This window comes from Geotrypetes seraphini, chromosome 1, assembly GCF_902459505.1.
Source record: "Geotrypetes seraphini chromosome 1, aGeoSer1.1, whole genome shotgun sequence".
Taxonomy (NCBI): domain Eukaryota; kingdom Metazoa; phylum Chordata; class Amphibia; order Gymnophiona; family Dermophiidae; genus Geotrypetes; species Geotrypetes seraphini.
Genome location: NC_047084.1, coordinates 290,674,574 through 290,701,374, shown reverse-complemented (window position 1 = coordinate 290,701,374; position 26,801 = coordinate 290,674,574). Strand labels below are relative to the sequence as shown.

The following is a 26,801-nucleotide window of genomic DNA, read 5'->3' as shown; positions in this document are numbered from 1 at the left end:
TTAGTTTTTCAAAATATTCTCATATTATTTTTGAAAATAATGCTTAAGAGGCCTTTTTACTACAGCTGCGGTAAGCACTAATGCATGCTTACCACAGGTTCAAATCCACTACCGCAGGGCGTGCATAGGCATCCCATTGAAGTTCTGTGCTCGGCTCGTGCTATCCACATGCTAAAAAAATAGAAAATATTTTTTAGTGCTGGGGGTGTGTTTGGGCAGAGAGTAGGTGTGTCCAGTGCTAATCAGTTAGCGCAGGTGCATCATCACTCGCTAACTTAGCACCTAGTAAACAGGTGTTAGTAAGGGCTCTCACACTAATGACCACATTTGGCCATTAATGGGGGAAATAGGAAGTGCAACCATTTTATAGCTGTGCTAAAAGTGGCATAGTTACTGACCCCCTTTAATCCAAAGATGTGAATGATACAGCTTCAGATGTTATGGCCAGTCCTCATAGAGCAACAAGCAGGTCTCTAGAGTAGACTAGTAGTCGGTGCAGTGGAATCTAAAGAAGAGGACTACTACTTCACTTGTGGTGGAAACTGTGAGCCCACCAAAAACTTTCTTTTCTGACATATAGGTAACATCTGCAGTTATGAGCTATTGGAGTGGCATACAGTTGATAGGCTTAAAAACGATAAATCCCCTGAACCGGCGGCATCCACCCAAGGGTAATCAAGGAACTGAAAGGGGTTATAGCTGAACTGCTTCAACTAATAGCCAATATGTCGATCAAATCAGGAAGGATTCCGGAAGACTGGAAAGTGACTAATGTTACACCGATTTTCACGGAATTTTCACGGAAGAAAGGTTCGAGGGGAGATCCGGGAAACCACAGACCAGTGAGTCTGTCTTCGGTAGCAGGAAAGATAGTAGAGGCGCTGATAAAGGACCGCATTATTGATCACCTTTACGGACACAATCTGATGAGGACCAGCCAGCACGGCTTCAGCAAAGGAAGATCTTGCTTGACAAACTTACTGTACTTCTTCGAGGGAGTAAACAGGCAGATAGACAAGGGTGACCCAGTTGACATTGTATATCTGGATTTTCAGAAGGCATTCGACAAGGTCCCATATGAATGTCTACTTCGAAAAATTGCAAACCATGGAATCGAGGGTGATATACTCAAGTGGATTAAAAACTGGTTGGCGGTTGGAAAACAGAGAGTGAGGGTAAATAGACAATACACAGACTGGAAAAGTGTCACGAGTGGAGTGCTGCAGGGTTTGGTGCTCAGGCCCATGTCTTCAACATATTTATAAATGACCTGGAAATTGGGACGACGAGTGAGGTGAGTAAATTTGCGGACGATACAAAGTTGTTCAGAGTAATGAGGACACAGAAGGATTGCAAAGATCTACAATGAGACATAAATGTACTCAAGGAATAGGCCGTGAAATGGCAAATGAGGTTCAACATGGATAAGTGCAAGGTGATGCATGTCGGTACAAAAATCATATGCATGAATACAGGATGTCCGGTGCTGTACTCGGAGCGAGCCCCCAGGAAAGAGACTTGGGAGTACTTGTAGACAAGTCAATGAAGTTGTCCGCGCAATGCATGGCAGCAGTGAAAAGGGTGAACAGAATACTTAGGAATGATTAAGAAGGGGATCACAACACTGGTTGACATACATGAAAAAGGACATAGTATTACTCAAAAGGGTCCAGAGAAGAGTGACAAAAATAGTCAAAGGACTGGAGGAGTTGCTGTACAATGAGAGGCTAGAGAAACTGGGCCTCTTCTTCCTTGAAAAGAGGAGACTGAGAGGTGACATGATCAAAACATTCAAGATATTGAATGGAATAGACTTAGTAGAGAAAGAGAGATTGTTCACCCTCTCCAAGGTGGAGAGAACAAGAGGGCACTCTCTAAAGTTAAAAGGGTATAGATTACATACAAACGTAAGGAAATTCTTCTTCACCCAGAGAGTGGTAGAAATCTGGAACACTCTTCCAGAGGCTGTTATAGGGGAAAGCACCCTCCTGGAATTCAAGAAAAGGTTAGATAATTTCCTGCTGAACCAGAACGTACCCAGGTAAGGCTAGACTCAAACAGGGCACTGGTCTTTGACCTAAGGGCCGCAGCGTTAATGGACTGCTGGGCACGATGGACACTGGTCTGACCCAGCAGCGGCAATTCTTATGTTCTTACACTATGAAATCTCAACTTAATTGTTTTAATTGGTTCAATCAGTGCAATAATTGACTGTGCCATTTAAAATCCAATTAAAAACTTGTTTAAAAAAATGGCAGTGGCATCACATCTACAGAGATGCCTAGCAGTGCCTAAGGTTGAAGTAGGCATATTTTGAACCAGAAATCACCTTAGGCATCATTAGACACCTCTACAGACACAATTCATGGGGGTGGCCTACGAGATCTGACTAATCGCAATATTAGGTCACTCCCAGTGCATCCCAGAATTCACTGGGAGAGAGGCCTAAGATTCTGGTTGGCCCAGGTACCTAAGGCCCTTCCTATGGAGATTCCCTTACCGCAATCAGCTCAGCAGCCACATGTATTTGAAATGTAGATCAGTAGTTTTCTGGCCTACATTTCAGGTGCCTATCATGGCCCTAGGGAGATGCCTAGGACTGCCTAAACTTGCCTAAGGCCACTTCCGGGTGAACCCACATCCACACCTAGCGGCTTGCAAAAATGCCTACAATATTGGCTGCCTGCCTTGGGTTGTTTTTTATAACGTGCGTCCTGATTGGCTGGTTAGATAGCAGTGGGATGCCTACCACTGCCTACAAATGGGACACCATTTATAGAATTTCCCCCTAAGTGCATACACAGTAATCATGTGCAAATGCAATTGATGATGATTATTAGTGAAAATGTTAAGGCTTACCCAAATAATCATCAAAGGAAAATTTATCATTGTCCCAGATCTGTAGAATCAGTTGTGGAGGAATTTTATTTTCTGTCTTGTCTAGGCTCCAAAAATGTTCCTACATAAACAAAAATTACACAATGTTTAGTAGAGACAGTGAAGGAATACAACAGGGGAAACAAATCCACAAACTCAAATATATAAAGTAAGGAGTGGAATTGTCCTAATTAGACTGATGACCACAAACTATCATAAAAATGTCCTTTTGGTCATCCAATGGTTCAAATGACTTTATTCATCCAATAACTCAATGACTCGACATGTACATGTTTCGGCCAACAGGCCTACTTCAGGAGTCTTGAGAGTCTTCTAAATTATATCAAGTGTTGTTTGAGTAATTGCTCACAAGTCAATTCGATGGTGCCAATAAAATGCCTGTCGAGTCATTGAGTTATTGGATGAATAAAGTCAATTGAACCATTGAATGAGCAAAAGGACATTTTATGATAGTTTGTGGTCATCAGTCTAATTAGGACAATTCCATCCCTTACTTTAGTAGAGACAGTAACATAATTAGACTGAGCATAAAGCTAAGAATTTTGGTATTCTTTTTGGTATTCTTCAGATTATTTGAAATCATTTATCTTAATGACACAAAAGGAATCTTCCCCCTGTAAATTGTGATTTGTATCTCATTTTAATGCCAATTAGCTTCATAGGATCTACTTCACTTTTGCTTTGAAAAAAGCCATATTGCAATTTAAAAACATTTATTATACATAGGAAATTTAATTTTCAAAACCATCTTTGTAAGGATAAGCTACTATGGGGGCAATTCTTTCAAATGTGCTACAAGTTAGCTTCCCATATGAAGGGGTATTTTCAATATGACATCTAAGTCTGCAGTTGGACGTTTTGGGAAAGACGTCCACAAACCCAGCAGAAAAAATGACCATTTTCAAAACTGCCAGCCGTCTATCTTTTATTTTTGAAAATGACCTATGTATAAGATTTGGTCCTTAGGATGTCTATCTTTTTTGGCCATTTTTAAAAATAAAAACTTCCACATGAAAAACGCACAAAAGCAAGTTTTGTAGACGTATCCAACTATGTTGTCTGATCGCGGCAGAGAAATCCCCATCAGCTGAGCCGGTTTCAAAGATTCCTGCCGGCTCAGCTGATGGGGATTCCCTCTGCCAGGATCAGCTGAGCCATAGAGCCCTACACCCCTCCCCCCACCAGCATCCACGAATATTGCTGCCCCCTGACATCCCCCGACCCTCCCTGACATCCCCCCACATCCACCAATATTGTTGGACCCCTCTCCCACATCCTCGGACCCCTCTGTACCTGCCAATGACAGATCAGCAGGAGGGAAGCCCACTCCCTCCTGCCTACAGGGCTGCGTGCTGCGAATGACTGGCCTTCCCCCTCCCGATGCATCGTGGGACGTAGTGGGAGAGGCCTAAAGCCCTGAATGGCTGAAAATGGCATGTGTGTGCCTGTGTTCCAAAGATATGCACATAACTTATAGTATTCTACAACTGTTCTTGTAACTTTGCACCCCACACATGCTCCATTCAGACTCTGCCCACATACAGTATATGCATATCTGCAAATTATGTGCTATAGGAGAAAAGCATGCAATTACAGAATATCACTTAAGTGCACATTGGACATATACAGTACACCTGTATGTGCACAGAAGTGTGCATAAATGTTAGTATTCTAAATATTTGTGCCCATAACTGGCACATAACTGCTAGTGCCTACTTTATAGAATTACACCTTGCTTCATCCTAACACATAACTCCCAACCCCTTCTCCTTCACACTATCTCTGGAATGCATTTCATGATTCACTTATATTTTTAGTCAAAGAAAGCTCTGCTTTTTCTGTTCCAACCTGAGAGTGAAGGACACAAGAGAGACGGATGGTCTGCGATGACAGAAAATAGCATGACAAAGAGCAGACCAAGCAAGTATGTGGAGCAAAAATAATAAAAAAAAGAAGTGGTTAGCACAGTGGTTCTGCTGCTGGATCAATGAACTAGAGATAAAGATTTATACAGAGCTCTCTGGACCAATTTGAAGGTGTTAATCTAGAGAGAAGCTTGCTGTGGTTTTTTAACCTCTCAAGTTTTGCCTTTGATGCTGCCTTTGAGCGAAACATAGCCAACCTGAGAGTCTCAGTTCCCAGAAACTTAGTCAAGAAAGGCATTACTTTATATTTTGTTTGATAACATATATTTTTGTGCGTTCAAGTTAACTAACTGATCCAGAACACTATTTTTAATTTTAGCACGTTTTAGCTAGTTTCCTTGGTGTCAAGTCACAGCTCATACCTTTTTCGATATTGCACAAACTTGCTCGGCAGGAAGATAATCAAATGGGAAGACAAATCTCCAGTTAAAGTTCCCTTCACCTCCTAAAGACCTGTAGTGCACATCAGTCTTCTGTTTACCCTCTTCATGACCCATTAACCAGCTGCAAAGAAAAATCAACTCATTTCACAATGTCATGTTATAACTCTTTAAACACAACCGGTGTATCATTAATTTACCTTATGGACGCCATTTACTAATTTTTAATCCTCTAAATTGTTGATTTGGCTCAAACAATTATGCAAGAAATGCTTTGAATAAATTTTTACCCTACCTTTCGTTCTTCCCTGGTTTTTTTTTTGTTTTTTTTCCTCTTCCCCATTGTAACTTTACCCTCCTTCCCTATCTCTCATGTGAGTCACAATTTGATTTTATTGTAATTAGGTTAAAGTTTCTTTATTATATTATGTACATCGCCTAGAACTCTGAAATAGGCGATTCATCAAATGTGAAATAAAACTTGAAAACTTGTATAAGACTTTTTATTCATCAGATTATTTTGCATTTTCAGGACTCAATTTTCTTTTTTAGGATATTTCAGACACAACCATATACTGTTGTAAATGGTATTTTATAAACTTTCATTTGCAGAGTAAACTCAAAAAATATTATCATTTGTTTATTTTTTTTTCTCTCTCCGAGACGCAGTCTCAGAATGTTCAATGAAAGGTTGTTTGTAAAATAAGTTGAAAACACAGGTATAGTTTCCCTGCTTTTTTTAGGGGGAGCAGGGGGAGGGGGTAGGAGCTCAGATGTGTGGCACAAGTGGGAACTTCCTCCTCCCTGAGATCAGTATAGGTTTCTCTTCCCCTCACCCCAACATTCACCCTCTCTTTCACACACACGCTCTGTCACTCACATCTAAACTCCTCCTCTATTTTGTTATCACCGCTCCATCTCACCACCTGTTCAGACATAGCTGCCACAGCGTGACAGAATAAAATATGTTCAAACCTTTTTGAGAGAAAGGGATTGGGACTTGTATACCACCTTTTCGTAGGGCATTAATGCGCCGAATAGCGCGCGCTACGTTGCCCCGCGTGCTAGACACTAACGCCAGCATTGAGCTGGCGTTAGTTCTAGCCACGTAGCGCGCGGTGTAGCATGCGGTAATATCCTGCCTGCGCTAAAAACGCTAGCGCACCTTAGTGAAAGGAACCCAAAGTGGTTTACATACAGGTACTTCAAGCATTTTCCCTATCTGTTCTGGTAGGCTCACAATCTATCTAATATACCTGGGTCAGTGGAAGATTAAAGGCTAAATTCACTAAAGATAGCGACTCAGTTGCTGTTGGCCGATTCTCTGGCTGATATTCCAACAGCAATTGATTCCACCACAACAGAGAACAAAAATTATTTAGTTTGTTAACTAATGAATCCTGTTCAAGACCGATGATGAACACTTCACCCCAGTAAAGATACGAAGAACATCATAAGTAGTGACTTGGATGCTTGAAGTCATGAGTACAATTAGAACTCTGTATAGGTTTGTTCATAGACAATTGAGACTTAACTAATTGAACAAACAGCTTTTCCATTGTTAGTTTGGATTAACCTATATAGCAGTAGGGTAGAGGTTTGGTGGCCTCACACTTAGGGTTACCAGATCTTCCTGAGGGAAAATCCGGACCTCCAGGCCTGCCCAGTTCTGCCTGCATCACGCCCTGTCCTGCCCCTAGCCCCACCCCCTTAACCTGTGCAGAAGCAACGAGATGATGTCACGCACATGCAATGCAATGACTTTGCATGTGTGCATGTGACATCACCGCACTGCATCCGTGCATTCGCGGATGCTGTCCCAGCATCGGAAGCTTTTCAAAACCTGAACAAAGTGCCATGTTTTGAAATATCCATCCGGATCCCCGGATATGTCCTCAAAAGGAGGATATGTCTAAGGAAATCCGGACCTCTGGTAACCCTACTCACACTTTCCACTATAAATATAGTAGTTAGAGTGGGCTCCTTCTCTCTATGGTTCACTAGCCCACCTTTTTGTAAATGCTTTCACAGCTTTTCAGTGATTTTGGTTACTCTGGCATGTTAGTTGGACCGAGCTTTATTTCATCCCAGACCTGCCATCTGTAAACTTATATGCTACGGTGACCCCTGATGCAGGCGTTCCTCAGACGCCGAAACACAGTGCTGTGTCGGGTCCACAGCTTCTGCTTGTGTCCTTTTATGAAATAAACAAGTTGGTTTTACATCAGTGATCTTCAGTGAAGTGTTCATTGTCCGTTCCCACTTCCTTTTGTACTGTTTTATACCTGTGGATTCTCTGTCCTGTTGGACTTTTTGGTGTTCACTAGCCCACCCACCGGGCTACTTAAGACGCCTATGTGATGTTCTACTAGGTTTTCCCATAACAAGTGCTGCTGTTCTACAGACAGGTATGTACTGTTTCATTCAGATCTTTGTGGGGTGGGAGGGGTTACTGACCACTGGGAGAGTGTGGGGGTGGGTCACAACTTAATCCCTCCAGTGGTCATCTGGTAAGTTTGGGTACCTTTGTTGCACTTAGATGCTTCTAAAACAGATCTAGCCCAGAATGTCTAAGTTCCTTCTAGGATGTTCCAGGAAAGGTTTGATTATTGCCACAAAACATCGAAGTCTAACTCGTCCAAAGCCTCCCAAAATGGGAGACCTCCCAAAATGCCCCCTAGATCTCTGGATGCACAGCAGGCAAAACACCTCAACTAGACTCCAGAAAGTTGGCTTCGAAAATCTGTACTTGGATGCCTCGACAATTAGGACGTCCAAGTGCTGACTTATGATGGTTTTTGGACATCTTTATTTTTTGATTATGAGTTCCTTAATTGTAAAGGTATCTTAACATTTCTACAAACTGAAATAAACACTAATCAGAAAAAATGCCTATATTTACTAAGCTGCATCAGGTGATAACACAGGAATTATGATGCAATAATTTCCACCTTAACCATGTAGTATGGAAGAGGGCAGGGAATGTTTCTTTCAGTTAAAATACAGGAAATTATGGTGTGTTAACTGTGCCAGATAACACCACCTCAACAGGCGTCACTACCTATATCAAATTACCTGCCATTCAGTTAACAATCAGTAAAGAACTGATTTTCAAAATGCTGGGAATATCACCAACAGTCAAACAGAGGCCCTGTTGTTACCTTGCATTAATTTTGTCCATTAGCTTATGTTACCTGCAAAATATTATCATAGCGTAGTAAACAGGGCCCCAAAAACTTTTGATTTCTGATAAAAGACACAAAGAGTCCTCATTACAGAAAACAATTGCCTACCCTTTTACGTATATATCACTCATCTTCTCTCCAGTTACACTGACATCATCTAAGATCACATCATTGGTGTTCCAGATAATGCAGCGCAGGTAGAACCTGAAAAGAAAAACAAAAACCTATTGAAAAAAAAAGTTTGGTGAAAGCTTACCAAAGTCAGACAACAATAAGGGTCATATTCTCTATATAGAATGGTGCTTATTGCAATTTTACAAGGTACATGTACCTTTTAAAGAATCACGCTTAGCACCTGAATGCAATGCATAACTTAGACACAGGCATTTAAACCAACTAAAGCCAGATCTAAATACCGGCACCTAAATTGTACGCACATTGGTCATAGTCTATAACAATATGCATAAGTTTTAGGAATGCTACTGATCCATCCACAATCTGCCCCTGGCTATGCTCCCTTTTCAAATTCACACACTGTAACTGGCGCATACTTTTTACAGAATTTTGTTTTCTCAGTTATGCATATAACTTGTAATCAGTCCACTTAGTATAAATTATGAGGTGTTAATTGCCAATTAACAGCACTGATTAGGCCAATTAATCAATTATGTTGTTCATGTACATCGGCTACATGCATTATGTAACTTACCACATTATGCGCCATATATAGAGTTTGGTGGTAAGGGAACAATTTTCAAAAGGATTTCTGTAGGGAAACATTTGTTGGCTGTCCTATCTACTGGCCTCATAAAGTACAAAAATCATGAAAAACAGTCATTCAAACTCCCCTGGGTTATTCATGCTTCTTTCACTGCCAGAAGCATTTATAATCCCTGTCCCTAGGAGAATCTGTTGATGTAAGTCATGTTTCCTGCAGTATAACAATGTCTGTAGAATCTCTTCTAATATTGGAACCAACCTCTAACACTTAATCCCAATGTCGGCTAGTGTGCCTTAGTAAAAGAGAGGGTTTATTTTCTATTTTTATTTATTAACATTTACAGTATTAACCCAGCTATCACACTACTTTATCTTAAATTAAAAATACAATTATTTTTTCTACCTTTTTTTAGTTCAATAAATTTTTATTGAATATACTCAATAAATTAAATAACATTGGGAAATAACCAGAAACAAATAACAATAGCAATCACAGATTTATCTTAAATGATCATAACATATGTATAGTTGAATGATTATTAGGACAATCAATCTGCATGATACATGCTTAATTTTTTTCAGTTATGTTGGTACCAGTCTCTGGTTTCTGCTTTCCTCGTCTTGCCTAGATAACCTGTTCACTTGTCAATTTTCTCTCCTCATTTTCCTTTCAGCTTTCTTAAATTTATTTCTGCCTTTGTCCAGATTTAATTTTTTCTTACTATCCAGTCCTTAATTTCCCTGTTTTTATTGTGTCTACCTACAGCTTGCTGCTCTTTCACTCATTCTGGCTCTCCTATATCACTTCCTCTTATTCTCTCACTGACTCTATTTTCTTCCTCCTATTTAGCATCTTTCCTCTTTTCCCTCTTCCATCCATCTGTCCTTTTTTATTTATCTCCTGTTCCATCAACATCTGTCCTCTTTCCCTCTTCCATCCTCTTACCCCTTCTCTCTCCACTTCCATCTACTTCTGTCCCCCTGTCCTCCCAGCTTCCATTCAACATTTGTCCTCTCTTTCTTCCCTGCTTCCATCCATCAATTTAATTTGATTTTATTACTTAATATACTGCTAAAACCAAGGTATTAGAGATTCTACCCCTCTGTCATCACCTGCTTCCATCCATCATCTCCTCCTTTCCTCCCCACTTCCACTGAGCATGTGCCCTTCTATCCTTCCCACTTCCCTCCATTATCTGTCTCTCTTCTTCCTACTTCCATCCATCATCTGCCCTTCTCTCCCTCCCATTTTCATCCAGCATGTATCCTCTTCCCCCCTAACTTACACCCAACATGTGCTCTCTCTTACCCCCATTTCCATCCAGCATGCACCCCTCTGACCTCCCCACTTCCATCAAGCATGCGCCCCTCTGTCCAGCTCACTTCCTTCCAGTATCTACCTCCTTCCACAAACCAGCAGCAGTGGAAAAGTAAAATACAAAAATAGTGGGGCCACATTATACTTAACTTCAGCTGCAAACTCTACTCTGAAATACAAAGTGATTTGGGAGGGGTAGGGTTTTGCCCGCTGTTGCTGATTTTGGAAAGCAGCAGTAGCTGTGGCGGATGAAGGCAGTGTGAGATTTCCAATGTGCTGGCTGCACGGTAATTCAGGACAACTGCATGGCCTCTTATCAGGAGGTGCTCTAGCACTTGCCAGTAATAATGATCCTACTTCATGAAGACCAGGTAGAGGTCTGACTGCCAGATGGCATTTTATCGACAATGAGAGTTTAACCTCATTAGCATAATATATTTTACAGTGGACGGAATATAGGTTTAAAAGAAATATTTTATTTTACAAGAAATATAAAAAATATAACTATATCATAAAGCATTTTCTTTTTGAAGATTATCAAAGGGACAAAATGGGGGAATTAGAAGTCATGGCCAAAACTGAGAACCTAGACATCCTTGGAGTATCCGAAACATGGTGGAATGAAGAAAACAAATGGGACATAGCACTGCCAGGGTACAAACTTTATCGCGAAGACAAGTCAGGTCAGAGAGGAGGAATAGCCCTATAAGTAAAAGAAATCATACATTCGATCACAGTGGACACAGCAGCAATGACCAACAAATTGGAATCGCTATGGGTTAAAATACCAGGAAGGAAAGAGCCCGAGATAAAGATGGGCCTGTACTATCGTCCACCTGGGCAAACTGAAGCTGCCGATGAAGAAATGGAAGCCGAGATGAAACGAGAATGCAAAAGCGGTAACACAATTATTATGGAAGACTTCAACTATCCTGGGATAGACTGGAGTCTTGGAAACTCAAAATGCGCTAGGGAGACCAAATTCCTGGAGGCTATACAGGACTGCTTCATGGATCAGCTTGTCAGAGAACCGATGAGATGGAATGCCACTCTGGATCTAATCATTAATGGGCTAAGAGGACCTGCAAAGGAAGTGGAAGTAGTGGGACCATTGGGAAACAACGATCACAATATAATCAAGTTCAAAGTTAAAGTAGGAATATCGAAGGGAAAGAGAACCACAGCGACAACTCTCAACTTCAAGAATGAAAACTACGAAGCGATGTAGGTAATGGTAAGGAAGAAACTTAGGGACAGCTCAAAGAAATGGCAGACTGTAGAGCAAGCCTGGTCTTTATTCAAGGATACGGTGAGCGAGGCGCAAAATCTGTATATCCCCAGATTCAGAAAAGGATGTAAAAAGAGCCGAACAAAAGACCCAGCGTGGATAACTAAAGAAGTGAAGAAAGCGATAGGTGATAAGAAGAATTCATTCAAGAAATGGAAAAAGGGTAAAACCGAGGAGAACTGAAAAGAACACAGGAAGTATCAAAAAGAATGTCACCTCGTGGTTAGAAAAGCAAAAAGAGAATATGAAGAGAGGCTAGCCAGGGAAGCACGAAATTTCAAACCGTTCTTTAGATAAGTTAAAGGGAAGCAGCCGGCTAGGGATGAGGTGGGAGCGTTGGATGACGGAGATAGGAAGGGTGTGGTAAAGGAGGAGAAAGAAGTGGCAGAAAGACTAAACACGTTCTTTTCGTCAGTATTTACAAATGAGGACACATCCAACATACCGGAACCTAAACAAATCTTCAAAGGAGAACAAGAAGAAAAATTAACATCCATGGAAGTAAACCTTGAAGACGTACACAGGCAGTTAGAAAAATTAAAAACTGACAAATCACCAGGCCCAGATGGAATCCACCCTAGGGTGCTGAAAGAGCTTAAGGAGGAAATAGCGGAACTACTACAGCAAGTTTGTAATCTATTCCGGAGGATTGGAAGATAGCCAACGTTACGCCCATCTTTAAAAAGGGATCAAGAGGTGACCCGGGGAAGTACAGACCGGTAAGTCTGACCTCAGTTCCGGGGAAAATGGCAGAAGCACTGATAAAAGATACCATCGAGGAACATCTAGAAAGGAATAAACTGATGAAAACAAGCCAACATGGCTTCTGCAAGGGAAGATCGTGCCTAACGAACTTATTGCACTTCTTCGAAGGAATTAACAAACGGATGGACAAAGGGGACCCCATTGACATCGTATACTTAGACTTCCAAAAAGCCTTTGACAAGGTACCCCATGAACGCCTACTTCGGAAACTGAAGAACCATGGGGTGGAAGGAGACATACACAGATGGATCAGGAATTGGTTGGCAAGTAGGAAACAGAGAGTAGGAGTGAAGGGCCACTACTCAGACTGGAGGAGGATCATGAGTGGTGTTCCTTAGGGGTCAGTGCTCGGACTGCTGCTATTCAATATATTCATAAATGATCTAGAATCAGGGACAAAGTGCGAAGTAATAAAATTCGCAGACGACACCAAACTATTTAGTGGGGCTATGACTATAGAGGACTGCAAAGGTTTACAAAGGGACCTGAACAAACTAGGGGAGTGGGCGATGAGATGGCAGATGAAATTCAATGTAGAGAAATGTAGGAAACAGAAACCCGAGATACAGCTATACGATGGGAGGTCTGTTATTGAGTGAGAGTACCCACAAAAGGGACTTGGGGGTAATAGTCGATAAGACAATGAAGCCGTTGGCGCAGTGTGCAGCGGCCACTAAGAAAGCGAATAGAATGCTAGGTATAATCAAGAAGGGTATTACAAGAAGAACGAAATAAATTATCCTGCCGTTGTATCGAGAGATGCTGTGCCCACATCTGGAGTACTGCGTTCAATATTGGTCGCCATACCTAAAGAAGGATATGGCGATACTCTAGAGGGTTCAGAAGAGAGCGACACGTTTGATAAAAGGTATGGAAAACCTTTCATACGCCGAAAGACTGGAGAAACTGTGGTTCTTTTCCATGGAGAAGCGGAGACTTAGAGGGGACATGATAGAGACTTACAAGATCTTGAAGGGCATAGAGAAAGTGGAGAGGGACAGATTCTTCAAACTTTCGAAAACTACAAGAACGAGAGGCCATTCAGAAAAATTAAGAGGGGACAGATTCAGAACCAATGCTAGGAAGTTCTTCTTCACCCAATGGGTGGTGGACACCTGGAATGCACTTCCAGAGGGCGTGATAGGACAAGGTATGGTATTGGAATTCAAGAAGGGTTTGGACAATTTTCTGAAGGAAAAGGGGGATAGAAGGGTATAGATAGAGGGTTACTGACCTGGTTACTGTCCTGGACCTGGTGGGCCCCCGTGTGAGCAGACTGCTGGGCATGATTGATCTCTGGTCTAACCCAGCAGACTTCATGACCAACTCATGAGTTGGTCCAACATCAAGGAGAATGACTGGCAAACATTCAATAAGTTCTACAACAAGTATGCCAATCATATTGCAGGTTGGACCCCTGTCCCCCAAATGTGATGAAAGTGGCCCCTATCAATTTTAAAGCCAAAAGAACACCAAAGAAACATCCAATAACATATCCAATTTTAGACCTGTCGCACACATCCCTCTTGCTTCTAAATTAATGGAAGGGCTGGTAAATGCTGAACTAAATATCTATTTAGACAAATTCAACTTACTGCAGAATAACCAATCCGAGTTCAGACCCGGCTTCAGCACCGAAACCATTATGGCCTCACTCCTAAACCACCTACATTCCCTTCTCAGTCAAGGCACCAGTGCTATGATTCTGCAACTAGACCTAAGTTGCGCTTTCGACCTAATAGATCACACCATCTTAATGAACTGTTTAGAATCCCTAGGCATCACAGGAAATGCTTACAACTGGTTCCAGGGATTCCTCGAGTACAGATCCTATCAGGTATTCAAAGAAGACAAACTTTCCTTCAGCTGGAATAACAACTGCGGGTTACCCCAGGGCTCCCCACTGTCTCCAACCCTATTCAACATCTACCTTATCACATTGGGTCACCTGCTACAAAGCCTAAAGCTCAATTTTTACATTTATGCTGTCGACATTACAGTAGTGCTACCACTAACCTGTCTGTCGTCAGACTTTATTAATTTCTTAACCAACACCCTAAATCAAATAGAGCTTTGGATGACGGCCTTCAAACTAAAACTTAACACACAAAAAACTAAATTTTTCCTGGCATCCCCAACGAAAAGATAAAAGATAACACGATTCACGTGAATGGCCAAGAATACGAAATTGACCAAACCATAAAAATACTAGGAGTTACCCTTGACAAACACCTAACCCTGGAAAAGCATACAGATCTAATGTTCAAAAAAAGTATATCAATCTTATGGAAGCTCCGCACCATTAAAAAATTCTTCGATGAATCATCCTTTCGATTACTAGTTCAATCATCCATCTTGAGTACGCTAGATTACTGTAACATTATATATCTAGGAGCTTACAAAAATACACTTAACAAGCTGAGATTAATTCAGAACACTGCGGTCCGGCTAATCTTTGGTTTAAAAAAATGGGAACATGTCACCCCATACTTCCAGATACTCCACTGGTTGTCGGTGGAATCCAGAATACTATTCAAGTTCGCCTGCATCAGCTACAAAGCTGTCTTTGGGATGCTACCATCTTACCTCGCCTCTCAATTCATCCTCAACAGCTCTAATAAGAGCTCTCGCAGAATAAATCTCTTTAACTACCCATCGCTGAAATCATGCCATTACAAGAAGTTCCTTGACAGAATATTATCATTCCAGGCAGCCAAACTGAATACATGGCTCGTAAAACCCATACTCGAGGCCACTTCATGCGCCGACTTCAGAAAATCTCTGAAGACCCGTCTGTTTAACAAATTCTAATCCCAATTCATGCCCAATCCCCCTCAGCTATCCTCTTCCCAATCTCCAAATCTCTAGACCTTAGAATAACTCATGTTTTTCCCATTTTGTAATGATATTCTAACCTAAATTGTTTGCCCCTTATCTTAATCTTTGATTATATAAATCCTTTAGATTCAAACCAACTTGGTTCTCTTCCATTTGTAATTGTATCCCAGTTCGACTTGTTTTTTTTCCTTACATCTCATTCTCTGTCTGTATGTATCTTGTTGTAAACCGCTTTGAACTTATGGTATAGCGGTATATAAAAAATAAAATTATTATTATTATTATTATTATGTTCTAGATAAAGTCTGGGCAGACACTGATCTGAAAGATGTTCACCCATATATGTATATTCAACTGCTTTGTATAGAAGGGAAAAAATTAAGAAGGAATATTGGTGACATGCTTTGCTCTTAAAATTCAAGACCCTTTCCTATGAGATCACTGTAAAATTGTCTATTTAATTATACTTGCAATGCTACGTTAAGTTTCTGATGATAAATAGCATAGCAACTTCAAAGTTTACTGGAATTCAAAACTGAACCAAAAAATGTGTTCTAAAAAAACATAAACCAGACCTAAGAGGTATGTTGATGTTTGGTTTGTTGAAAAAAGCTGATTCAATTTATTTACTTACTTATTTTTAACAAATGTGGTTAGTGTGTTTTCTTTCAAGACTGAGGGAAGTCACTGTTTTGTATAATCAAGGATAATAGGATGTGCCTTGTTTATTTAAATGAGTTTTGGATTTCTGGTCTGTGCATCACATACCTCTTGAAATCCTTTTAATAATGCAAACTGATGTATTAGTTTTAATAATATTCTGTGACCTATTATGTGTCATGGTAGAGAATGAAAGAAAGAAATCAATTTAATTAACCAATTGAACATATGGCAATGGTCTACATTTTCTAAACACTTTTTGAAAAGCTTGCATACAAAACTCATTAAGCAGTGCAAGACTTGTTCAAGCATCTACTATACCATTTGGAAATGTTTCACAGTGTTTCTTTCTGCATTAAGTTCAGCATGGTGACTTGAATTTATCTAATTTTTTTATTTCTGGACTTCATAAATATTGTACTAAGCTCTGAAGGAAAATTAAAGTCCTTTCTGTGGATAAAAGAAGTGTTTTACCCTTGGGATATTATACAACTTTTCTATGGGTACAGTAGACATGTAGGGGCATAATCAAAAGAAACATCTAAGTCTGACTTGGATGTAGGTGCTAGTCGCACAAAGTTGGCAGTGGAAAAATGTCCATTCTTGAAAAGTACGTCATAAAAATTTTTTTTTAAAAAAAATTTTCTCTCTGTACATCCAGGCTTTTGATCGTCCAGACTGACAGTACGTCCATCTTTATACCACATTCTCAACCAAAAATTAGTCCAAGTCCCAAATGCCCAGAACAAGACCTTTTGGGGCCAGCATTATGATGGACTGACCACCTAGACATGGCCACAGAGCAGTGGGGCACCTTACAGGGCACTGCTGTGAAGATCACAAAAAGGGTGCCACATAAACATCTCATCAGAACTCCCTTCTAGGTTATGGTGAGCCCCCCAAAACCCACTATATCCACCTATCTACAACCCCAATAGCCCTTATGGCTGCAGGTGACACCTATATCACTGAATTAGATGGCTTTAATATATTAATATTTATGAGTAGAGGCAATATTTAATACATAAAAACTCAATTAATGCCACACTCTACTGTATCTTAATATTCTTATTGTCATTCATTATTCACAGAAATTTCATATTTGTTTTTCCTTATTTTTTCACCTCATAACAAAATCCTTCTAAACTTCATTCAAATCCTTATATGGCCTCAGCGGTTACACTCGAGTGTCATATTTCGTGTAATACTCGAGCATACAAGTAGCCAGCCTCCTCATCGGCCTATAAATAATTTTCTTATTGTTTAACCCCACTTGTTCTCATCCTGTCTTTTCTGGGTGCAAAATGGCACCAGTTGATCCCTAACAGTAGACTCGCAGTACTGCCGCAAGGATTCAGCCTTCTATATAAGTCTCAGGGATTCTTGGGGGAGGAACGTTAGGGTGATCAGAATGGATGGGAAATACACCAGAGAATCTGATTTGGGCAGGAGGATCAGACTGGGGGGAATGCAGAGAATCAGCTGCCACAAAAGCTTTACTGAGGTAGCTAGGCTATTGTACCGCTGACTGTATATTTGTGCCTACTGCCTCCTCTTGAGACTATCATCAGTCACGACAACCAGCAAGTGGTACAGCTCCATCTACTACCTATTACAGCAGGCAACTTTTCTGTTCTGCTCCTGTCACATGCCCACTCACTGCCCCTGCCTGTGTTAAACAGCTAGCAAGAGTCTGTGCTAATGTTTAGCACACAGTAAAACCCATGCAGTCTTATAAAAGGGACCCTGTGCCTGTGTTTAGCAGATCGGTATGGCTAGGATTATCAGATTTTATGCTAGTAAAATCCGGATCCATGGCTCCACCCCCAGTTCCACCCAGTCCCACTCCATTCCGCCCACATCATGCCCGGCTCCACCCCAGCCTCCCTCCCAGCTCTGTCCACCTCAAGTGCTCGGAGCCACGTCAGGAGGGCATCTTACCATGCACAGGTGTTACTTGATGATGTCACACACATGCACATGACATCACCACGGCGCGCTCGCATGCGCGCAGATGCCCTCCTGATGACGTCCCGAGCTGGAAGCTTTTCAAAACCCAGACAAGGTGCCAGGTTTGGACATGTCTTCTAAAAAGAGAACATGTCTGGGGAAATCCGGACGTCTGGTAAGCTTAGGTATGGCACTCTCCTATCCTCTTTGTTATGAAGTCAAAGAAAACATGACATCGAAGGCATATAGAGAATTTGAAACTTTTACAGAATAGACAAAGCTCACCTCTTTGCTTTTCGTGGTGTTATGTTGAATGGTGGACCAGGTAGACCTAAGCACTTCGGAAACAAGTCTATCCACAGCTGTAGCTTTCCCTAAAGCACAAGTACCAAAAAAGATTGTTGCTATTGCACCATTCTGATGACTATGAAATTGTATGATTATGTTAAGCTAAACTTCAGCTGGGGTGAAGTAGATAATATCTATTGTATATGGAAAGAATTAGAGGAATATTTTCATTAACAAATAAAACATTTTATGATATTCCTAGGTCTGCATATTAGGGTTGTCCTGAAATAACCTAAAGTTGGAAAAATTGTATAAAGTTTTTCCCAAGAATTTGATTGTACTTGATCAGAAAGTAATTTTAAAAAATTTTTTAAAGCCCATCCTGGGGTCGTTCGAAGCCACTGATTACATAAAGCTTTGTTTTTCTTAAAATTTGCTATTATTTTTGCTTAATGGAGCAAATTTCTTGGTATTATAGTTATACCACCCTCAGTAATGATACTATATAAGTTTTCAGGATATCCATAATGATTATGCATGAAAAAGATAGGCATGTACAGCCTTCTTGGTATGCAAATCTCTCTCGTGCATATTTCTTGTGGAAACCCTGGGTGTGCCCAAGGGCTGAGTAGAGAACCACTGTAACATAGAAATAAAAACCTGAAATGCACAGAGATCCTCATTTGGCAGAGCTGATATATTCCAGTTAACAAATTCAGAATAAAATGTTTTTTCTACCTTTGTTGGCTGGGCATTTATTTTTACATTTGCTTTAGTACCAGTGTCTCTTTTCTATTTTTCTCAGGTTTTTCATAATTATCTGGACAGAGTCTTTTGTCCATTTGTTATTTCTTCTATGTATCATCCTCTTTACATCCCTTATCTGTCCTGTCAAGCATCTCCCCTCTATGTCCTTGTCTCTATGCTCCACTCCCATGTTCAGCATCTTCTATCTTAATGCTACTATCCTACCTTCTGTTTCCAGCATCACTCATCCGTGTCCCTATCTCTATGCTTCCTCAATACCCAATATATTTTCTCTCAGTCCCATATCTAGTTTATCCCCGATCACTGCCCCTCTTCCTGAACCCCCAACCCCAAGCCAGCATTTCTCACCCACTCCTCTGCTCTCTCCCCATTCTATGGTCTATCATATCTCTCCCTCCCTCTGTTTGGTCCAATGTCGTTCCCCCCCCCCCCCCAAATATGGCCTCTTTCTTTTCCCTCTGCTTTCCCTGCATGATCAGCATCTCTCTCCCTCTTCCCTGCCAATCCAGTTTCTCTCTCTTCCTTCCATTATCCTTCCTGGTCTAGCACATCTTTCTTTCTTACCCCTCCCCTCCCAGTCTGGTATCTCTCTTCTCCCCCCACCCCCAATGCTCTCTCTGTTCCCTCCAGGAATCAGCATCTTTCACTATCCCCCACTCCACTCTGAAGGTCTAGCATCTCTTTCTCTCTCACCTCTGGCATCTTGCCTCCCCCCCTAGGACTGACATCTCTCTCCTTTCCCATGCTTCTATGTGTCGTCTCTCCCCCTCCCTCAATTCTATAAGCAACTCTCTCTACCATAGGTCTAAAATGTCTCCTTCTTCCACTCTCCTGTCCATTCCCCCTCCACCCCCCCAAGCTTTGGCATCTCTTCCTCTGCCCCTCTTGTCCTCCAAATGGAGTGATTCTCTAACAACAGCAGCAGCAATGAAGATATATTGTTTCCTGCCAGCCTCGGGGCCTTCTCTCTGCTGTGTCCAACTCATAGAAAGTTATATCAGAGGAGGTGAAATGTGGTAGAGGCTGACCAGAAATGTCATGTCTTCATTGCTGTCACTGCTGCCAGCAACTCACCACATTTGGAGTATTATGGGGGAGGAGGGAGAAAAAAGATGCTGAGCCCTCAGGAAGGGAGGGAGGAGGGAGAAAACAGAGAGAGCTGCCAAACACCAGGGACAGAGAGGCTACTTAAAAGAACTCAACTTTTCTATTGCTAGTTTTAAGGGTCTGCTGGTAGCTGGCCGGACCATGTTGATCTTGGTAAGGTGGCAACACACAACACCAGCACAGCAGACTGCAATGGAGATTTTTAAAAATGTGTATTTCCTGTCCTTCCTGCTGTGCTATCCTTGCCTATATATTGTCTCATGAAGAGCACAAGAGAAAAAGGATAAGAAAGCTGTAAGAAAAATCTGGAGAGAGGTGAAAAAGAGGAGGACAGTAATCTGTGAGAAGGGAAAAAGGTGAGCCTAGATGAGTGTGAGAGAGAGAGAAAGAGATCAAATAGTGGAAACCTGAAGCAGGGAGATAAAAGGAGGAGCAGGAGATAACCTAGAGCAGTGTTTTTCAACCGCTGTTCCGCGGCACACTAGTGTGCCGCGAGATGTTGCCTGGTGTGCCGCAGGCCGCCGGGCCCCGGAGCTGACAGAGGGCCCGAGGCAGGGGCGCCAGTAGCTCGCCAAGGCAAAGTGAGTTCGATCACCCAGGACTCACTTTGTCGTGGCAATCTAATCTATCGAGCCGATAGTCTTCTTCTCCCCGACGTCAATTCTGCAGTCGGAGAGGAAGTTCGGGCCAGCCAATCGCTGCCTGGCTGGGCGGAACTTCCTCTCCGATTGCAGAATTGACGTCAGGGAGAGCATGCGTCGGGCCCTGTTATCCATTGATGGGTCCCTGTTCCCCGATGGCAGCGGCAGTGGCAGTGGCTTGGGGAACAGCAGGGAGAAAAGAAAGAAAGGGGGCAGGCAGGGAAACAGAAGGAAAGAAGAGAAACAGAAAAAAAGAAAGAAAGGTCAGGGAGAGAGGAAGAAAAAGTTGGGGGAGGGAATGAGGTGTGGAGGAGAGAAAGCATACAGGCTGATAGAAGGGAAGAAAGATTGGATGCACAGTCAGAAGAAGAAAGTGCAACCAGAAATCACCAGACAAGGTAGGAAAAATGATTTTATTTTAAATTTAGCAAAGTGGAGGCAGTATTACCACAGTTTTTCAAAGGAATTTGCCCAAATAACTTAATAGTTAACTGGGTAAATTCCCAGAGATGAAAACTTCCCTTCACTTACTATGCACAGTTCTGAATTTATATCTGCTGTCTATATTTTACAATATGGTCACCTTTTACTAAACCGCAATAGTGGTTTCTAGCGCAGGGAGCCTATGAGCGTCAAGAGCAGCGCTGGGCATTCAGCGCAGCTCCCTGCGCTAAAAACTGCTATTGTGGTTTAATAAAAGGATGGAGGGTATATTTGTCTATTTTTTGTATGCTATAAAAACCAAATACAGAGAGAGACTGAGAGCTGTTGACGAAGAGCTACGTGTGTGTCTTTCTTCGATTCCAGCCAGAATATCAGCTTTGTGTTCAGCCAAACAGGCCCAGGTTTCGCACTGAAAGCACAGTTACTTACCGTAACAGGTGTTATCCAGGGACAGCAGGCAGATATTCTTAACACATGGGTGACGTCACCGACGGAGCCCTCGGTACGGACCTTTTTAACTAGAAGTTTCTAGTTGGCCGCACCGCGCGTGCGCGAGTGCCTTCCCGCCCGACGGAGGAGTGCGTGGTCCCCAGTTAGGATAAGCCAGCTAAGAAGCCAACCCGGGGAGGTGGGTGGGACGTAAGAATATCTGCCTGCTGTCCCTGGATAACACCTGTTACGGTAAGTAACTGTGCTTTATCCCAGGACAAGCAGGCAGCATATTCTTAACACATGGGTGACCTCCAAGCTAACAAAGAGGGAGGTGGGATGGTTGGCCATTAGGAAAATAAATTTTGTAACACAGATTGGCCGAAGTGTCCATCCCGTCTGGAGAACGCATCCAGACAGTAGTGAGTAGTGAACGTGTGAACTGAGGACCAAGTGGCCGCCTTGCAGATTTCCTCGAAGGGCGTGGAGCGGAGGAAAGCCACAGAAGCAGCCATAGCTCGGACTCTGTGGGCCGTGACAGTTCCTTCCAGTGAGAGACCGGCCCGAGCGTAGCAGAAAGCAATACAGGCAGCAAGCCAATTTGAAAGTGTCCGTTTGGAGACAGGACGACCCAAACGGTTGGGGTCGAAAGACAAAAAGAGCTGAGGGGCTGTTCGGTGAGCTCTGGTACGATCAAGATAGTAAGCAAGGGCACGCTTACAATCCAGCGTGTGCAACGCCTGTTCCCCAGGATGCGAGTGAGGCTTAGGGAAGAAGACGGGCAGCACAATGGACTGGTTGAGGTGAAAAGCTGAGACCACCTTGGGAAGGAATTTAGGGTGGGTACGCAGAACAACCTTGTCATGGTGAAAAACAGTGAAAGGGGGGTCGGCAACCAGTGCATGCAGTTCGCTAACCCTCCTGGCAGAGGTGATGGCAATTAGGAAAAGCACCTTCCAGGTAAGAAGCCTGAGAGAAGTTGTGGCAAGAGGCTCAAACGGAGGTTTCATGAGAGCTGAGAGAACCACATTCAGGTCCCAGACGACAGGAGGAGGCTTGAGAGGCGGTTTGATGTTGAAGAGTCCTCTCATGAATCTGGAAACCAGAGGATGAGCCGTGAGGGGTTTTCCGAGAATAGGCTCATGAAACGCAGTGATGGCACTGAGGTGGACTCTGATGGAGGTAGTTTTGAGGCCAGCGTTGGACAGTGAGAGCAAATATTCCAAGACAGTTTCCACCGCTAAGGAGGTGGGTTCTTGATGATGCCGGAGACACCAGGAGGAAAATCTGGTCCACTTCTGATGGTAACATTGGAGAGTGGCCGGTTTCCTGGAAGCGTCCAAAATGAGGCGGACCGGTTGAGATAGATTCTCCGGAGAGGTCAGCCCGAGAGAAACCAAGCTGTCAGGTGGAGCGAAGACAGATTGGGATGTAGCAGAGACTGATGTTGTTGTGTAAGTAGAGTAGGAAACACAGGAAGTAGAATGGGTTCCCTGGAGCTGAGCTGGAGCAGGAGTGAGAACCAGTGTTGGCGATGCCACCGAGGTGCGATAAGAATCATGGTGGCGTGGTCTTTGCGGAGTTTGGACAAGGTCCGCAACATCAGTGGAAGTGGAGGGAAGGCATACAGGAACCGATCCCTCCAATCGAGCAGGAATGCATCCGGGGTCAGACGGTGAGGAGAGAAGAGTCTGGAGCAGAATTGGGGCAGCTGATGATTGTGAGGTGCTGCAAAGAGGTCCACCTGCGGAGTGCCCCATCGAGCAAAGATGGAGAGCAGAGTCGGAGGGTCCAACGTCCACTCGTGGGGTTGAAGGATGCGACTGAGATTGTCGGCCAGAGAGTTCTGTTCGCCCTGGATATAGACCGCCCTGAGAAAAAGATTGCGGTCCGTGGCCCAGGTCCAGATGCGCAGAGCCTCCAAACAAAGGGGGCGAGATCCGGTGCCGCCTTGCTTGTTTATGTAGTACATGGCGACTTGATTGTCCGTGCACAGGAGGAGGACTTGAGGGCAGAGAAGATGTTGGAAAGCCTTGAGGGCATAGAACATGGCTCTGAGTTCCAGGAAATTGATGTGATGACGACGCTCCTGTGGGGTCCAAAGTCCCTGGGTGCGTAGATCTCCTAGGTGAGCTCCCCACGCGTAGGGGGACGCATCTGTGGTGATGATCATAGAGTGGGGGGGCAGATGAAAAAGCAGACCCCTGGAAAGATTTGAGGAGTTCAACCACCATTGGAGAGATTGCTGAAGAGATGATGTCACAGAGATGGGATGAGAAAGAAGGTCCGTAGTCTGTGACCATTGGTTGGCGAGAGTCCACTGAGGCGTACGAAGGTGGAGGCGTGCCAGAGGAAGGACATGCACCGTCGAGGCCATGTGACCCAGTAGGACCATCATCTGTCGGGCAGGGATGGAGGGGTGCATGAGTACCTGACGGCAGAGATGGAGCAGGGTCCGCTGGCGATCTGAGGGGAGAAAGGCCCTCATTAGCGTGGTGTCCAGAACTGCTCCAATGAATTGAAGTCGCTGGGTGGGAAGCAAGTGCGACTTGGGGTAGTTGATCTCGAACCCCAGGAGGTGGAGGAGAGAGATGGTATGATGAGTGGCTTGTAGCACGAGTTGAGATGAAGGTGCTTTCACCAACCAATCGTCCAAGTAGGGGAACACCTGGAGGTTGTGAGACCTGAGGAAGGCCGCTACCACTATAAGGCACTTGGTGAAGACCCTGGGTGAGGAAGCTAGGCCGAACGGTAGCACCTTGTACTGATAGTGGTGGTGCAGTACCTGGAATCGTAGGTAGCGGCGAGAATTTTGATTGATGGAGATGTGAGTGTAGGCCTCTTTGAGGTCCAGGGAACATAGCCAGTCGTGTTGAGAAAGAAGAGGGTAAAGCGTGGCAAGGGAGAGCATTCTGAACTTCTCCTTGACTAGACACTTGTTGAGGTCCCTTAGATCGAGAATGGGACGGAGGTCTCCCGTCTTTTTGGGGACCAGGAAGTAGCGGGAGTAGAATCCCTGACCCCTTTGATCTGGAGGTACTTCTTCGATGGCATTGAGAAGGAGGAGGGATTGAACCTCCCTCAGGAGGAGGGGGGTTTGAGATGAGTGTGAAGCAGACTCTACGGGAAGGTTGTCCGGAGGTAGAGTCTGGAAGTTGAGAGAGTAGCCGTGGCGGATGATGTTGAGGACCCACTGGTCCGACGTGATGACTTCCCAACGGCTGGAGAAAATGGTGAGACGACCTCCGATGGGTTGTGGAAGAGGTAGCGAGGGTGGATGACTGGCTATGCCCTGGAGAGAAGAGTCAAAAGGGCTGAGATTGTTTAGCAGGCTGAGGAGGCTTAGAGGGTTGAGTGGCCTGAGATCGAGCCTGAGCATGATGTTGCTGTTGACGGGGTCGCCGAGATTGCTGGGGAGGCGGGTTGAGTGGTCTGGCTGAGAACCTCCGTTGATAAGATGTTTGTGGCCGATAGGGTCGGGCAGGCGGTGCCTTCTTTTTCGGCTTGATCAGGGTGTCCCACCTGGTCTCATGGGCAGAGAGTTTCTGGGTGGTGGAATCCAGTGACTCTCCAAAAAGCTCATCCCCGAGACAGGGGGCGTTGGCCAGACGATCCTGGTGGTTCATGTCCAGGTCGGAGACTCTGAGCCAGGCCAAGCGACGCATGGCTACGGCCATGGCAGAGGCCCGAGAGGTGAGCTCGAAGGAGTCGTATATCGAGCGGACCATATACTTGCGCATTTGGAGAAGGCCAGAGATGTGCTGTTGGAATAGTGGGACCTTGCGCTCAGGAAGGTACTTTTGGAGGGCAGACAGTTGTTGGACCAAATGCTTCAGATAGAAGGAAAAATGGAAGGAATAGTTGTTTGCCCTGTTTGCAAGCATGGCATTCTGGTAAAGCCTCTTGCCAAACTTGTCCATGGTTTTACCTTCTCTGCCAGGAGGGGTAGAGGCATAGACACTGGAGCCCTGAGTCTTTTTTAAGGTGGATTCAACCAGAAGGGACTCATGGGGCAATTGAGATTTGTCGAATCCAGGAATGGGAATGACACGGTAAAGGTTGTCCAGTTTACGGGGGGCTCCCGGTACCGTGAGGGGATTTTCCAAGTTTTTGTAGAACGTTTCCCGTAGAATGTCATGCACGGGAAGCTTGAGGAACTCCTTAGGAGGTTGCTCAAAGTCTAGAGCCTCTAGAAAGGCTTGAGACTTTTTTGAGTCCGATTCCAGAGGAAGGGACAGGGCAGCAGACATTTCTCTCAGAAATTTAGAAAATGAGGACTGCTCTGGTTTAGAGGTGGCATCGGGTGCCGATGGTTCCTCATCAGATGAGGAGGGATCCTCCTCGGTACCGAGAGGAGTTTCCTCCCATAAATCAGGGTCCCTGACTTCTGGTGCATGTCGAGACACCGGGGTGGAGGGCGCGGTATGGCGAGTTTTGGACAAGGATTTTCCAGAGCGCACCGAAACGGTACCAGGGGAGGACGACCGGCGTCTATCTCGGTCCCGAGAAGAATGCCGTACCGCCTGGTGCCGAGGAGGATCCAATGTGGCCTGAGAATGAACCACCGGATCGCCTTGAAGTTGTTGGGGCCGAAAGGATCGGCATGGATGTGTTCACCGGTACCGAAGGGGTGGACACCGGGGGCTCGGTACGGGGCTCGGGCCGGTCTGGTACCGGAAGGAGCGGTGCCAGGATAGTGGGCAACAGTTGTTCAAGTTGTTTCTTCAACTGTTCTTGGAGTTGAGCCTTTAAGATGGCCGAGATACGGTCATCTAGGGGTGGCATCGGAACCGCTTTCTTTTTCTTCGGTTCCTTAGATGCCGCTCCACGCCCCGGCGATGAGGAGGCCGATGACGAGGCACTCACCGAGATCGGGGCGGAGCGTTTGCGGGACCGGTGCGATGCCGGTAGGGACGGTGTCGCCACCGTAGCTGGAGGGCGCTCGAGGGAAGAGGAAGGCTTCTTAGCCGGCTTACCTGGCGCCAGTGACGCCGATGCGGGGTCGGTCGGTGTCGAAGGACGACGGTGCCGATTTTTGAGGTACCGCTGTTGAAGGTGAGGAGTCCATCGCCGACTCGGTGCCGAAGAGGAGAGTTTTGCTGAATTCTTCGGTTTTTAAGGGTTCTTTTTTGAAGAGTAGCACAGCGGGTGCAGGAGTCCGCCCGATGCTCCGGACCCAGACACTGCAAACACCAAT

At 44.1% G+C, this 26,801-nt stretch overlaps 1 protein-coding gene across 7 annotated transcripts in view; it reads right to left on the bottom strand.

Moving 5' to 3' along the window:
* DYSF (dysferlin) overlaps positions 1-26,801 on the bottom strand; it is a 539,803-nt gene that overhangs the window by 43,475 nt on the left and 469,527 nt on the right. For all 7 annotated transcript variants that reach the window (XR_004540213.1, XM_033953409.1, XM_033953435.1 and 4 more), the window contains 4 exons: positions 18,213-18,301; positions 8,497-8,592; positions 5,186-5,327; positions 2,860-2,959 (listed from right to left, as the gene is read on the bottom strand). Coding sequence is in view for 6 of the 7 variants with exons in the window: in XM_033953409.1 (XP_033809300.1) it covers positions 2,860-2,959; positions 5,186-5,327; positions 8,497-8,592; positions 18,213-18,301 (427 nt within the window). In the remaining variant the exon portion in view is untranslated. The remainder of the gene's footprint in view (positions 1-2,859; positions 2,960-5,185; positions 5,328-8,496; positions 8,593-18,212; positions 18,302-26,801) is intronic.